Raw genomic sequence first — 15,407 nt, 5'->3', positions numbered from 1 at the left:
CCTCTCTGTCTCAAACAGGGAGAGCCTGGCAAACAAGGACCTGGTGGCCCCTCTGGTGAGCGTGGACCCCCTGGCCCCAGTGGACCCCCTGGACTGTCTGGTGCTCCTGGTGAAGCTGGTCGTGAGGTAAGATGACCTTCCGCTGGGTGGGAGAGGAAGGGCAGCATGCGATCACAGTAGAACAGCACAGTTTACAGTATCACATTGAAATGAGATTTATTTTACTTAAACCCACCTATTTAACTCCTGTTAATGGCTTTGCTAGACAAGACATTTATTGAGGTGCTGCTATAGGGATCAGGTCAGCCCATAGTCTGCCATGCCCTTTCTGCTGTAGTCCATCAGTAGGGAAGGACTGTAATGCTCTCCAATGAACCAGATGGCTGATTATTTCCCCTCTTCCCCCACTTTAGGGTGCTTCTGGTAACGAGGGTGCTCCTGGCCGTGATGGTGCTCCTGGCCCCAAGGTAAGCTGTCTGTCTCCTCTTCACCACACAGTCCCATTTCCTCCATACAGCTCACTGTGGCAAGGTGGTGATGTGCAAAACCTTGACTCAACTTTCTCCATCTTTCTCACTCTGTCCTGTAGGGTGACCGTGGTGAAACTGGCAGCGCTGGTGCCCCTGGTGCCCCCGGTGCTCCTGGCGCTCCTGGCCCTGTTGGCCCTGCTGGCAAATCTGGTGATCGTGGAGAGACTGTGAGTATTCCTTTCCATGATCAAAGGCCTTGGGAAGGATTCATTTATATTATTAACCAAACCTTTCAATGCATAGATTAAAAACAAACAAGAAGCAAGCGACCAAACAAACCAGTCTAGTACTGTATTCAACGCAACCTCTTCACTGAGGCATCCAGATGAAATTCCTGCATAATAAAGACCATTATTGATCAATGAATTTAGCAATGAATAAAGTTTCTTATGATAATATTATGATCAGAATTAATCAGGACAATATTCACTGATCTACCTGAATGCCAGTGAAGAGTTATTCTTATTCACACATTGTTTTCATTTTCTCTCTCTCTCTCCCTCTCCCTCTCTCCACTCTAGGGTCCTGCTGGCCCTGCCGGTCCTGCTGGTCCCGCTGGTGCTCGTGGTGCTGCTGTAAGTTCAAATCCTTTTTTGGTTTAACTTGAGTATGGGGAATCTGGATAAAAATATCAATGCATGCAGGTTTCATTCCAGCTGGCACTATAACTGGACACTTGTTTTCTCCTTACATCTCCTGCAGGGCCCTGCTGGTGCCCGTGGTGACAAGGGTGAGGCTGGCGAAGCTGGAGAGAGAGGCATGAAGGGACACAGAGGTTTCACTGGCCTGCAGGGTCTGCCCGGACCTGCTGTGAGTAAAATCACACACACTCACACACGCTCTTTGTATGAGATTACTCTTTCCATATTGAACAATTCCTGTATCACTTCCACTGAAAGGAAGGGTTGCACCACAGGTGATTAAAAGATCCATTGCATTCCAATGAAAGTAAACCTTGAAAAAAATAAAGTATAGACTGATTTCTTCCCCCAGTGTTTTATAGATCTTCATTTGGAGCTAATTCACACAGAGGGTTTCTCTAGCATCCAAATTCACAATATCTTAAAGCATATACAATATATGCTGTTATGCTTTCCATTCTCACTGTTGTTTTCCATAGAAAATAATAGTAAGATTGAAACACCATACAGATATAATACAAATCAATTTGCATTGGTCCACTGCCCTTCAACCTTTATTATAAGCCCATGGGTTTTCAGAGAAATGTGTGAGAAAGTGGGTGACTGGGATTTTGTTTATATCTCTCCTCATAGGGACCCACTGGAGAACAAGGACCTGCTGGAGCATCTGGCCCTGCTGGACCAAGAGTAAGTACATGGCTTCATACATAGATAAGTTTCCTCTCAGACAGCAGTGGGCACTAGCACTACCCCCCACTGAGAACAGAAGATCTGTTGGTGGTCCTGCACTGTTGGCTGACCTGTGTATCTCTCCTCCTCTGTGTAGGGTCCTTCCGGTTCTGCTGGTTCCCCTGGTAAGGATGGTGTGAGTGGACAGAATGGACCCATTGGACCCCCTGGCCCCCGTGGTCGCACTGGTGAAATTGGACCTGCTGTAAGTCGCCATCGCTGACCCCAGTGTTTCACAAAATTTGTATCTCTGTGCAAGCAGCGGACTGCGGTTCTGACTCAGCTCTCTCTGATCACTCCTGCTCTGTATCTAGGGACCCCCCGGACCTCCCGGACCCCCCGGACCCCCAGGCCCCCCTGGTGGTGGATTCGACTTCGGATTCGTGTCTCAGCCCGCTCAGGAGAAGGCCCCCGATCCCTTCCGTCACTACAGAGCTGATGATGCCAATGTTGCCCGTGACCGCGACCTCGAGGTTGACACCACCCTCAAGTCCCTGAGCCAGCAGATCGAGAACATCCGCAGCCCTGAGGGCACCAAGAAGAACCCCGCCCGCACCTGCAAGGACCTGAAGATGTGCCACCCTGAATGGAAGAGCGGTGAGTGCCCCCTCCATCACTTGGTGCCCCTGTTCCCAAGGGTGCCTCCTTAGACCGCACAGGCCAACACCACTATCCTGTAGCTGCACACCTCTTGTGCCCATGTTGCTCACTCCTAACCTCCCTTCTCTCTCCCCCAGGCGAGTACTGGATTGACCCCAACCAGGGATGCACTCTTGATGCCATCAAGGTCCACTGCAACATGGAGACTGGCGAGACCTGCGTCTACCCAACCCAGGCTAGCATCCCCCAGAAGAACTGGTACACAAGCAAGAACCCCAAGGACAAGAAGCACGTCTGGTTCGGCGAGGCAATGAGCGATGGATTCCAGGTAAGCGTGATTGTCTTGGATTGTCTCAATAGCTTTCCCAGAGCTCAGAGGTGGATATGTCACTCTGGGTTCTTTCAATGCCCCCTTTTACAAGCTTTTGATAGTATTACATAGCAATACTATGTGTCTCCATCCTGAACTCAATGAGTAAAGAACAAAAAACAGGCTTCTCTCATGCACTAAAAACCCTCCTTCTTCCTTTCCCCACAGTTCGAATATGGTAGCGAGGGCTCCAACGCCGATGATGTCAACATCCAGCTCACCTTCCTGCGTCTGATGTCCACCGAGAGCTCCCAGAACATCACATACCACTGCAAGAACAGCATTGCTTACATGGACCAGGAGGCAGGCAACCTGAAGAAGGCCCTGCTGCTGCAAGGCTCCAACGAGATCGAGATCAGAGCCGAGGGCAACAGCCGCTTCACCTACAGCGTCAGCGAGGATGGCTGCACGGTGAGTCCCACTCTCCTCCTGCTGCCTGCAGTCAGCCAATAGGCCTTAGACGGGAAAAAGAATCCTGCAGATATAACAATGCACAGCAGAATCCCAGAATGGAGCTAAGGAGCTAACTGCAGCAGTTGCTCTTGAAATGGAGATAACAATTTGAGAGGCAGTAGCATTTACTGGTCCATCATGCCTTAGCAGTTTCAAGTACATCTGAATACCCACAACTAAGTAGCATGCACTAGTTTTCTGATGCTGCTTCATAGAATTGGGGTATTAGGGGAAAGAGAAAAAGTCTAGAGGGATAGAGAAGTGCATAGAAATTTGAGTGGCATCCAGGGCGAGACACTGACCTGTTTCTATCTTCTCCTCCCCCCCCGCAGAGACACACTGGCTCATGGGGCAAGACAGTCATCGACTACAAGACAACGAAAACATCCCGTCTGCCCATCATTGACATCGCTCCTATGGACGTTGGTGCACCTGATCAGGAATTTGGCTTTGAAGTTGGCCCAGTCTGCTTCTTGTAAAAAAGAAATCTGGACTTGAAATTGTGTTTTTTTTTTTTCTAGCCGTCATCTCTCTAAACTCTTTTCTATGCATTAAAAAAAAAGTCTCATTCGGCCTCAAACGGTCCACTTGCTTAAATCTACACTCCTGAAGACGGTGGTTGTGTGTTATCAACTTTAAAAAAAAAAGAAAACCTTTTTTTTTTGGGACCACTACTTTTACCGACACCTACATCAAGGACACTTTAAAAAAAAAAAAATCTTTTGTTTCACTGGCATCAAGAAAATAATATATACTTGTAAAGTGTAAAATCCCCTGGAGTTTAAAAATAAGTAATTGATTACAGGTGACTTTTTTTGACGTTTTTTTTTTTTACCACTGCAGAAGGACAATGAAAAACCAAATGCTATGTACCGTTTTCAGGTGTTAAATAAATTTGAAAAACGACAGTGAAGTGTCTTGTTGTTCTAACCACAAGGAGAAAAAAAAAACAGGAAAAGAAAGCATTGTTCAGAAAGTCTCATCAGGACAGGGGTTCATCTTTATTATGAAATCTTAAGGCTACCTCAGAAACAATCCGTGTGTCCTAGAGTCGAGTAAACACCAGGACAGGTTTTACACTACAAAAAAAATCATTATATTAAACAAAATAATTAAATGCAAATAACAGCTGCAAAAGGTGCTATTTCTTCATGAGGTCCTGCAAGCAGTGTATAATAAAAATATTCTTTTTCAGATATATATTATTTTCACAGAAAGCTTACAGGATCTTTGGTGCTAAACTAATTAAACAGTGTCTTCCTGTCAGAGAGTGACAATTGTTTTTATTTTTTTAAGGTGTTAGACCAAAACCTCTACAGTTGAGTTTCAGGAACTGAGAGATTACTGTAGACTGTCTTCTGTGAATTAAGCAGGTGGATTTGTTTTTTAGTTCCATTTTTGTTTTTGTTTTTTTCCTTCCCCTGTTCTTTTTTCCCACCCCCCCCAATTCCCCCTTTTTAGTCGTCATCTCGCTCCTTTCAGCAGCACACCACTTTTCTCCCTTCTTCTGTTTGTTTGTTTTTATTTCCAGCGAAGGGTTTAAAAAAATATGAAAATAGGAAAAAAATTAAAAATTTAAAGAAAAAAGAACTCCAAGAAGCAGAAAAACACTTTCGGGGGGTTAAACAAGAGGATGTGTACCTATTTTGTATATGTATAATAATTTGAGATGTTTTTAATTATTTTGAATGCTGAAATAAAGCATGTTAAGTGGTCTACCTAATTCTTGTGAGGTCTTATCTTGCCTTATTCTTGGTTGCACACCTGGATCCCTGTCTATCACCAACCAGTGTCCCAGATCCAGCTAGCACTAGCATTAGGAAGAGTATGTGGACACTGTGGAGTGTGTGCAACTTTGATTGCATTACACAAACCCGCCCCTGCTTCCCAACACATTTCTAAGAAGCGCATTTGCTCTCAGCCCTTAGCTCTGATGAGGGAATTAACTTGTATATCTGCCTATAGGGCATGCTGAGTGTGGGTACTCATACTTGAACTGGTCGCCCTTGGGAAATTGTTCACTGCTCATCTTTCAGTGACCCACCTGGGCTGATTATTTGCTAAAGCAGGCCTCTCCACTCTCTATTGACTTCTGCCTGTAAAACCTAAAGGGATTTGGTTCTGACAGGTTAAGACTCTCAGACAGGGACATCTAAAGGAATCAATTCTCAGGGAAAGGAGATTCCCACTGTAGTGGGAAGTACTGTATTCTCACAGTCTGGCTGTTAAACTTGCCAGCAATGTACCTGTCTCTTGTGCAGGGTCTTAACTGATCTGACTGCCTGCCTGCCTACACTGAGCAGTGTAGTTGAGTGTTCAGGATGCTCTGGTCATAAGAGTATGTCTAGGGAGGTTTCAAAGATTACAGTGGTGTCTGTACTTTATTGTCCTGGTGCTTTCCACACTATAGTGTGGTTCTATTTAGAACCTTTGGGTTCTTCGTGAGTTTATTTTCATTAAAGGGTTCGTTTAAGAACAGCAAGGTCCGTCGTCAGCACAAGGGCTCATTTAAGAACCCTTTTAAATCATGATTGCAGTTGATTTAAGATCCATTTAAGATTCTTTAAGGATCCTTGTGTGCAGGGAGCCTTGGTAAAAGGTTCTAATAAGAACCTTTAAGGGTTCCTCCACAGTATCAACCCTTATAAGAACCTTTACTTCTTAGAGTGTACAACTGGTCAGGACTATATAGTGTGCCCCTGGCCCTGTTCCTTATAGCTGGATAAATGAGTTGGCCAGATAACTTTCAGGATAACTTGACTGAAGTCTGTCTTCTTCCATTCCTTAAAGCAAGCTTAAATTCCAGCTGAGTAGATTACCATAGAATCTGGCTGATTAGCCTGAATTAGTTAACCCAGGTACGAGGATCGGGGGCCTGGTCTTCTCAGTCATTGGGGTCTCTAAGCTTTAAATGATCTAATGGAACCCTTCATTGAGTTTACAGTGGACCTCATTAGACCTGTCTTTCAGATCCTATGCCATTTAGTTACTTTTCAAACATGAGAGGTAACTTCTTTCACATAACTGTTCTAAAAGATCTTAAAGCATTGCATGAGATCTAACAGAGAACATTCTTAGTCAATTAAGCAAATTAAGTGTAATTAGACGAGCTGATATTTCGAGGGACAAGAGCATTCAAGTCTAGAGGGATTTACACCAGTACTGGGTGTTGAATGTTTATAATGGGATTATAATATCTCCTTTCTTATGACTTCTCAGGTCGCCAGCAACAATCTCAAAGGTTGCTTTTGGAATAATGAGCTAGTGTCCGGCTGTTCACCGGTACTGTTGCGATGACCTAAAGGAGGAGGGGGAAAGATCGCGCCTATTTGATACTTTCTGTGTCTGCAGTACCGTTTTCTAACGTTCATATCGTTGCGTGTGTGAATGGGCAAGAGCAAACCGCGCACTGAGCTAATAAAATGGCATCCATGCGTCATTTGAACTATATTATGGCGTTGGTACTTTTGCGATAGTACTTTGCTCAGCATTACACAGAGATTACACAGCTGCTCCATCCTAGCGTGTTCACCTCGCGTCCCGCACGCGTCATCACACCCCGAACAAAGCGCCGCTTGTGCGCCTGCTGACGTCACCCGGAGAGCCCAGATAAGTAAAGGACTTTTTCCCAAACTTGCTGTAAAGTTCAGAATTCGACCGAGGACGAAGGATTCTAGGTTTTTCTTTGTAGGAAGCATGGACTTTCCCTTTTGAAAGAAAACCTGAACCAACCGTAGAGGACTGCAAAAGGTTCAGACTGGAGCGCTCGCTTTCTCTGTGTGGTGGAGGGAAGTGCGCGTCATATTCCGGGTTATATGCTTTCGTTTTCCTGTTCTGACAATGAAGTCCCTTTGGAAGACGTTTCGATGTTGATTATATAAAGATCCTGATTTTATGTATTTATTTACTTGCATTAACTGACATCAAGACAACAGTTCTACTTTTTCTTGTTTTACTTTCGTCTTATTTTCATCTCAGCTGCGCTGTTTGCACATCACAGTATTAGACATGCATGTCGGCTTGATTAACTTTCTTTTCAATGTTGTACTATGTTTTCGATAGTTATGCTAGGCCTACATGTTTTCATGAATGTGTTATTAATAATAAAAACTAAAAGAGTACAGTTATGCTTTCATTACAATTGAATGTATAAACAAGTTTCTGAGCGATATAGGATGGATTCTAGTGTATTTGTTAGGTTACTTAGCTGCGTTAACTGCCGTTATGTTGAAGTGAGCCATACATTAAACAATGTACTTTTAATAATTTTAGATAATGAATAGGCCTTTATGAAAGAGTTTCAAGTATAGTGGGTCAGTGGACTCTTCAGAGTATTATTTGAAACTGACAGGACAGCGTTTGTGTTTCAGGTCAGAGCAGAGTATTTGCATCGTGGACAGGAGCAGGCTGCAGCGACAATCCGATGAGAAGAGGTGTCGGGAGCTTCCAGTTTCACTATGTTTTACCTATAGAAAAAACAACAACATAGTAATGTATTGTTTAAGCTCACATTTGCAATTATCTGATTTAGAAAAGTCTGTGTGTAGATGATATAGATGGATACATCTAATTAGAATGCCAAACCTCAAGTGTATTTCCAGAAAGGATCTCTGGTACAGTCAATATAATTAGGTGAAGTTTAAAAGGAGCCCATTCTTATCCCAGCCTTTTCTATCCCCATCCTTCTGTCTTAACGGTCACATTGGCAGAGGGCTCCATCAGCTGGCTTTCATCAGCACTGCAGTCCTGGAGAGCGCACTTCGCAAAACGGCGCTTTCTGTCTGCTTGTTCTCTCTCTCTCTCTCTCTCTCTCTCTCTCTCTCTCTCTCTCTCTCTCTCTACGGCAGTAGTTTAAAGTCGGGTCTTCACAGTGTGACTGATGTTTGATTGAAAAAGAAATAACCAAAAGTGCAGCTTGAATGCCTTACCTGGGCAGGGTGTCAATGTTTGGGTCCCTGTAAGAAACGGAACAGCAGAGGTTAATTGTGAGTAGGGAACTCTATTGTTTTGTTGTTCTTGTTGCTGCTGAAGTCATTTGAAACGTATCAATTCTGTGGTTTCATGATGTCCTTAATTTTCACTGGTGCAATGTAGGTACTAGACTGTACTGTTCTGCTGTGGTCTTGGTGGCAAGACTGACACTCAATGTCATTTATTTCCAGATCTAGTATACTTCTGTTGACTTCTTCAATTGATCAAGGTGTTTGTTTGTTTGTTTGTTTGTTTGTTTATCAATGCTTAAACCAAACCATGAAAGGTGACAGCTGAAAGGGAGGGGGTAGTTAATGCGACACTGGCACTGGACAAGGAGCAGGGCTGCAGCTGTCAGTGGAGGAGGGACTCACTGCTGGGCCAGGATGAGGGGGATGTGGGCGCTGTCGGAGCGGAAGGGCCTCTGCAGGGGGGGCACCCTATCCCCGGTGCGGGCGTTGAACATGGGGAGCGTGGAGAGGGGCCGGGGGACCCCGCGGCTGCCAGCCATGATCCTCAGCTCATCTGTGTTGTCATGGATGGTGTGATGGTGGTGCAGCTGGATACTGAGGCCAAGAGGGAGGAGAAGTTTGTCAACAGGTTCTTAAAGGTATTTGCATTTATTTGAGGATATTAAAGGAGGAAGAGACGGAGACACAGAGAGGAAAGCTAGCTTACTCTGACGTCTTTGTGTCCCGTTCCTCCCTGCAAAGAAAGAAAGAAAGATTTGTAAGCAGATTTACAGCATATACAACTATTAGTAGGTTTTCTATACAATATGTATTTGTAAGGAGTGGTCTCTGTTTATAGATTTGTTTTGGAGGGGGGATGTGGTGGGGAGGATGTGTGTGGGGCAGTGGGCTCCCCAGACCCTGTGGGGGGGCAGTCCGTACGTACACCCCCTCTCTTCGGCAGCACATGATGTAGGCTAGAATGACACAGAGGATGAGGGCCAACGCGAAGGGCACAAGCACGGTCCCGATGTAGTCTGGGAAGAAGTCCCGGCTCTCGGGAGATTCCGGTGGGTCATACAGATCGTCATCCAGAAGGATCCCCGAGCCGGGCGTGGGGACTGGAGGAGGGGGCACCCTTCTGGACAGGTCGATCTGCGCAAGGGGAAAGAAAATGTAGTGGGAGCTGGGACTGGAAGAGGTGCCAGGGGGGAATAGGGGACACAGGAATGAGGTTTCACTTCCATTCTCTTTGATGCTCTCTGACTACCACTTGAAAAGACCTTTTTAAGCCATTCAATCATATATTTTTATTAGTTTGTTTTTGTCATCTATGGTGCTGTGTATATCCACTGTATAGACTGACAACCTATTTGTCACACCTTAATGCAAGCCTAACAATTTGTAGTTCAAAGGAAGCCAAAATGAGCTTTTAGCACGGGGTTAATTTTGTATTATTAACTTTATTTTTGTCTTCCTACCTGTCTGTCTTTTGTTCTGGTATAGTTTACATGCATGATACAGTATATTATATGTAAAGTATATTATTTTGCCACCAGATGGAGCTAAACTTCCATTTGGATAGGAGCTGATCCACTTTATTACGTGGTACCTTTCATACAGAGGTTGGTGAGGTTAATTTCTGACATATTTAAACAAATTAATATAAATGTGAGTTAGACTAAAATATATTTTCAATATATCCCATGTGATTTAAATAAACAAAATAAGAGACTAATTTTGCTAAAAAAATATAAGGATCTTACATCGGCCATACATTGAAAATAGTAGTTTGTTTCATAGGGGTCTCGCTGTCACCCTTGTGGTGAGGGTTGTGGGGGAGGGGTTCTTGACTCACCAGCATGGTATTGCACCAGTCAATCCGGTTGTGGGCACTGAGCCACACAGCACATGGCACGGGGTCCATGCCCTGCTCGCACTCCTGCTGGTGCTTGGGATTCTGGAGCTGCCTCAGGCATTCCGGAAAGGCCCGGTCAGAGCCCAGTTTGATGTACACCCTGAAACGCAGAGACCAAGGCTGTGAACCATCCCGTATCTCAAGGGTGCAATTTCAGCCCTTCACCCCACACTACTCCTGTGATCTCATCTCCTGTTTTTTCTCTCTCTGATATTTCAAACAAATTATATTTGCAGCAAAATATCAGCCCAATAGCATAGGGTACGACAGATTTTAGGACCTTGGAGGTGGTGGTAAACCCCTGCCCCCAGGTTGCTAGTTGCCTATCGGTCGCTGAAGCTCCTCCTCCTTCCTGCCTGTCCTGAAGCATCAGTTTCTCTGTAACACCAACCGGAATGGCTAGTTGGTTCCAGGCCCATCATGATTCTCACTGAATGGTACCTAACACCCACCCACCCACAAACACACACACACATTAATACCACTTGTCTGCATGTTTTGAGCACAGGAGATAAACCCCATTGCCATCCACTCTATGAGGGCAATCGCAACTCCTTGCATATCGTATCGTAATCCTGCACCCCTGCAGACTCTACACTTTCTGTGGTCAGTCGATCTGTATCTTGCACTGAATGTTTGGCTTTGTTGTGTATCTTACACTGTTAGGGTTTAGACCACATCTCTTCTGTGTATTGTCCTCGGTAACTCTATTATCCGCAGCTTGTGGGTTTTTCTCTTGGTATTTCACTGAGAAGGGCTCAGTTATTTTCTCATACCATATTAGGATGACATAGAATGGAATGCAGCAAAACAACCCTCCGACTTGGCATCTCTTAATGGACTGTCTGTGTGAGCAGTTCTGTCTTGCTCGGAGCAGCTGAGGGTCAGCTGTGTTGTCAGCCCCCCTATGGGAGGGGGCTTGAGGGACACCGGCGAGTCAGAGCGTGGAAATAAACACAATTGTTGGCCGCTCTGTTCCCGCTGCGGCATGAAATGGAGACCTTTCACTATTGCGCTGCTTGTTGCTTCTTTATTTGTAACAGGCAGGGGCTGTTGTGTCGGTGTCGATATATAATCGTAATAATAATCAATAATAATTGTGTATGGACGGCCTCTGTGAAGCTCTGTTCATCACTGTCGCAGGACGCTTTCTGTCTGCCAATCCTAGCCAGCCCGGGAGGAAAACAACAAGGACAGAAATGTGGGTCATCAGATGACCTGCACATCACAGGGGGTTGCCATGGAGACCATCCAACAGCTGGGTCGCACAAAGTCCCAGGCCTCTCACTCAGCTTACTGGCATTGCCATCCACTTTGAGCCGGAAGGCATTTGCAGCTCCGGGCACATTGTCTTGTAATCCTGTGCCCCTGGATCATGGATCATCGTTGTGTGCGGCTGGTTGTGTCTGCAAGCTTAAATGTGAGGCCCACTTAGCTGGCAGAGAGGCGTTTCTCCTGGGCTTGCGTTGCCATGACAATAACACCTCTGACCCCCCCCCAGCTTTCAGGAGGGTTTGATGGATTCCAGCACAGTGCCGCCACAGCACAATTACCAGCGGAGTCCTGCTGACAGCGCACAATGAAAAGAGACGAGATCCATCCCTGACTGGGCCACAGGGGCACTTTCTGCTCTTCATTGTTGTGGTTTGAAAGCAGCACTGGCTTGTAGCAACTGTTGTGTGAACATAACCAGAATTCACGATTTTCTCATTTGCGATATGAGGTGTTTTTGTTTTGTGTTCTGTCTTTGAGTAAAATGTTCCACGTCAACAGTTAATACAGGTATAACAGATCCTTCTCCCAACAACAGCAGCCAACATTCGTTTTTCTGGACAACCTAAATGTAACTTTAAAGCCATCGCTGCCTTTACCTGTATCCCTAATTCGACTTACCCTAATTCTGATTCTAATCTTATAGGTTCCACAGACCACTATGACAGACCATGAAAATAAGTATTTTTATCTGGTATAAAACTAAACGCACAGTCTGATAACAAGCAGCTCCCAACTCACCCCTCCTTGTGTCCTGGCAGAGGCAGGGGTACACGACCCCCCCTGTCCAGTGCAGAGGTGATGTTGACCACATCCAGGCGCTCGGTCTGCCACAGGACCTTGGCATACTGCACCACCTCATCCTGCACACCAGGGGGCAGCACTTCCTCAACATCTCTCAGAGGGAGGAAGAATTCCACCTGATAGGGCATCCTCTTCACTGCAAGACCAGAAGGAATCGAGCGGTATGAACCCGACAAACAGAAAACTGGGACATTTTCATACTTTTTCCATTTCTGATCAGTACACAGTACTAGGTTACAAGGCTCAAAACTAGGATGATCCCATTTTACTGGGACGTCAAGTAACCCTGCACATGTGTATGAATTAATTCTTACCTGGGGCACCCACCGAGATCATGATTTTCTGCCTGAAGGTGTCATATGTTTGCCGATTTGTAACCACGACCTGTCAATGGGAAAACAGAAACCGGTCCCTTAACTCGCCCAACACAATGAAATGAGGCACAAGTGAAAGGTTCAATTTGTACACATCATAGAAGAAGGCAATGGTAGTGAGATGCTCTAGATTGTCTGCAAAATGCTTCTGTCTTAGGGGAATGAAAAATCCTTCAGCTGAGATGGGCGTGGTGTTGTTTTAACTCAGTCCGGTTAATTGTACAGTTTTTAATGGATAAGCATGCAACTTTGACCTAGAAAGTGTGCTTAGATGTCAGTGACTAGATGTCATTAACGTAGAGAGAAGGTGGTGTCTCTGTACCTCGATGATGGCTTTGCCCTGGTCCTGGGGCATCGGCGTGCCGTACAGGAAGCCATTGTGGCGGGGGCTCCTCTGGGTGTAGCGCAGCCAGCGGGGCAGATCAGGGAAGTGCTGAAGGCTGCACTTGAACACCATGGAGTCATCATTGACTATCCCTGATCACCCAAACACAGCAGCATGGGACAACCTCACAGACTGGCATTGCACAATCAAAGTCACTTGTTGGTAGCAACCCAATGGCACCATATTAATTACTGATTATAATTAAACATGTTTTAGTTTTGAACCTTTTGTATATCATCTTGAAGGATCCCATAGTTCCTTAAATTATACAGGAGATGTTTCTTCCCTGATGGAAGTGAGCAGATATGCTGTAGAATGAACTGCTATTAAACTAGAGGAGGGTGGTTTAGGCAGGCTAGACTGGAAAAACCTTATTATTATTATTATTATTATTATTATTATTATTATTATTTTTATTTGTTGTCAGACACCCTTATCCAGGGTGACTTACAACATAAGTGCAAAACAAAGTGCAAAAATACAGTGAGGTACAAGGCATCAATCATTACAAATTCAATTAACTAAAACATAACAATTCAAAATACATTTTACAAATTCCAATTTACAATGTAAAGCTAAGTGCTGTCAAGATGTAGGGTCACAGTCAAGGGCTACAGGAAAGGGAGCAAGGAGGAAAACAATCAAGAACGCGAGAAGCATAATAAAAACTGTGAAGTGCTATCTAGCAGGGATAAAAGGACTCATATTACAAGTACTTAATGGAGATTAGCACTGTTCAATTGTGAAACTGTGATACTGAATCGCCACCTTCTACTACACACTCTCCCCTGCCACCATACTGGAGCATTGAGCTTTGGGTTGGAATTAATGTCACCCTCTGGTCCACCATCAGCGCTACAAGCAGTGACCTGAATTTCTTTAGTTGTCTGCCATCCCAGTACTGACCAGGGTGTGCATTGCTGAGCTCCTGAATTCTGTTGAGATCAGGGTTCAAACTGGTAGCACAGAACAGCATGGGAAATACATAAGAAAATAAATTAGCAAGGCAAAAGTTTCTTGGATGCATCTTGCTGCCTGAACATTTGCAGATAGCTTCTATGAGGAGCTATTTCAGAAGCTCTTTCCAGTTTGTCTGAATGTTTTCCTGTGGACTTACCATACTGCTGCAGGAAGGGGGGGAACTCGTTCTGGTAGACTTTCCTGTCCAGCTCGTACACAAACAACTGGCCCACCTGTGGATTAAGCTTGACGTCTGCATTGGCTGTCAGGACCCCGGCCAGACACACTGCTGACAACAGAAGGACAGGCATGCTGTAGAACCACTGGAACCAGCAGCTAAGCCAGCTTGGCCTGTAGACTACAGCACTGAAGTCTAATGTTGGTTGTCCCAGGGTTTATTCCTTAATCCAAGACAATGTAATTTGTGTGTAACACATTTAGTGCAACTCTCAAAAGTGCCACAGCAGAGGTTTTAACACAAATAAAAATTAGCAACACCGCAATGCAATGAGCTATGCAGTGAAACCTAAACAAATACAGAATGATAAACAGCAGAGAGATACTCATTAGTCCTGTGTGTGTGAACAGAGAGGTGGGGGACTAAGACTTCAGTAAAGAGGTGCTTGTATTAATGGATCCCAGCTCAAGTGCACAGGAATGGAACGTTGTGCTGTCCACCACAATTGGCAATAACACTTTTGTTTCCCAGTGATTGTGAGTGGCGTGTGTGAATGTCTGGACAAGGACTGCGTTCACAATTATCTGTTGGCAATCAACCTCCCCCCATGCACCCCTGCTGAGCCTGACAGCTGTACACACTGTTTTTATGGTTCTGGTTGAAGTAGAGAGTGCTGTGTCCCTCTGTGTGGGAGTAGCACAGCTCCCTTCACCACAGTTAAGACTATGGCTGGGCTGTACAGTAAGCAGGTTCCAGTCCACACTTGCACTGCCCTAACATACGATTACATATTTCATCTCAGGAAAGCTAGGGAGATTTATATATACTTCTGTTTCAGGTCAAAGTGAAATACGTTTCCAGATCACACAGAGCAAAAACAAACCAAGCAAACGCTAAAAAGCAGGCTTGTGATTGATCACAATTCCACACAACCAAGTGAAAATGTTGGCAGCATTTAAAGCCACAATGGATCTGTCTTGTATGAGGCAACAAAGGGTTTAAAGAGATCTACAAAAGCTTGATGAGCCCTCTACCTTCTCTGTCTAGGGCTTCTATTCCATGAGGCCCACACAATCATTGTTTCAACACAGGTTGTTGTAGAAATAATATAAAGGTATTGTGTAAGTTGTTAGTGTTGTCACGTTGGTCATGCATCACAGCAGAAAATGTGGATAAAACCAGTGAAAGGACTTGCCTGTGAGAAATGAAATCCAGCCTAGGTTGCCTGCCATGTTGTTATGAAGCTCTTGATTGACGGCACCATAAGGGTC

The 15,407-nt window shown here is 44.9% G+C and overlaps 2 protein-coding genes across 2 annotated transcripts in view; one reads left to right on the top strand and one right to left on the bottom strand.

The window, feature by feature from the left end:
• The window catches only part of col1a1b (collagen, type I, alpha 1b), a 23,829-nt gene extending 18,783 nt beyond the window's left edge, over positions 1-5,046 (top strand). The window contains exons 41-51 of the mRNA XM_066698743.1: positions 19-126; positions 414-467; positions 590-697; positions 1,052-1,105; positions 1,233-1,340; positions 1,805-1,858; positions 1,998-2,105; positions 2,215-2,497; positions 2,638-2,828; positions 3,039-3,281; positions 3,656-5,046. Coding sequence (XP_066554840.1) covers positions 19-126; positions 414-467; positions 590-697; positions 1,052-1,105; positions 1,233-1,340; positions 1,805-1,858; positions 1,998-2,105; positions 2,215-2,497; positions 2,638-2,828; positions 3,039-3,281; positions 3,656-3,802 — 1,458 coding nt within the window. The 3' untranslated portion in view covers positions 3,803-5,046. The remainder of the gene's footprint in view (positions 1-18; positions 127-413; positions 468-589; positions 698-1,051; positions 1,106-1,232; positions 1,341-1,804; positions 1,859-1,997; positions 2,106-2,214; positions 2,498-2,637; positions 2,829-3,038; positions 3,282-3,655) is intronic.
• On the bottom strand, positions 4,026-15,407 carry sgca (sarcoglycan, alpha). Its single transcript, XM_066698752.1, has 11 exons — positions 15,332-15,407; positions 14,116-14,247; positions 12,936-13,090; positions 12,554-12,623; positions 12,177-12,375; positions 10,104-10,263; positions 9,192-9,400; positions 8,973-8,999; positions 8,669-8,860; positions 8,252-8,278; positions 4,026-7,789 (listed from the first exon to the last, which is right to left on the bottom strand). Exons 1-11 carry the CDS (start codon positions 15,366-15,368, stop codon positions 7,786-7,788), a joined length of 1,212 nt encoding a protein of 403 aa, XP_066554849.1. The 5' UTR covers positions 15,369-15,407; the 3' UTR covers positions 4,026-7,785.

Source organism: Amia ocellicauda, chromosome 3 (assembly GCF_036373705.1).
Source record: "Amia ocellicauda isolate fAmiCal2 chromosome 3, fAmiCal2.hap1, whole genome shotgun sequence".
In the NCBI taxonomy this organism is placed as follows: domain Eukaryota; kingdom Metazoa; phylum Chordata; class Actinopteri; order Amiiformes; family Amiidae; genus Amia; species Amia ocellicauda.
The sequence above is the reverse complement of the archived record's forward strand: the minus strand, read 5'-3'. Positions and strand labels throughout refer to the sequence as shown.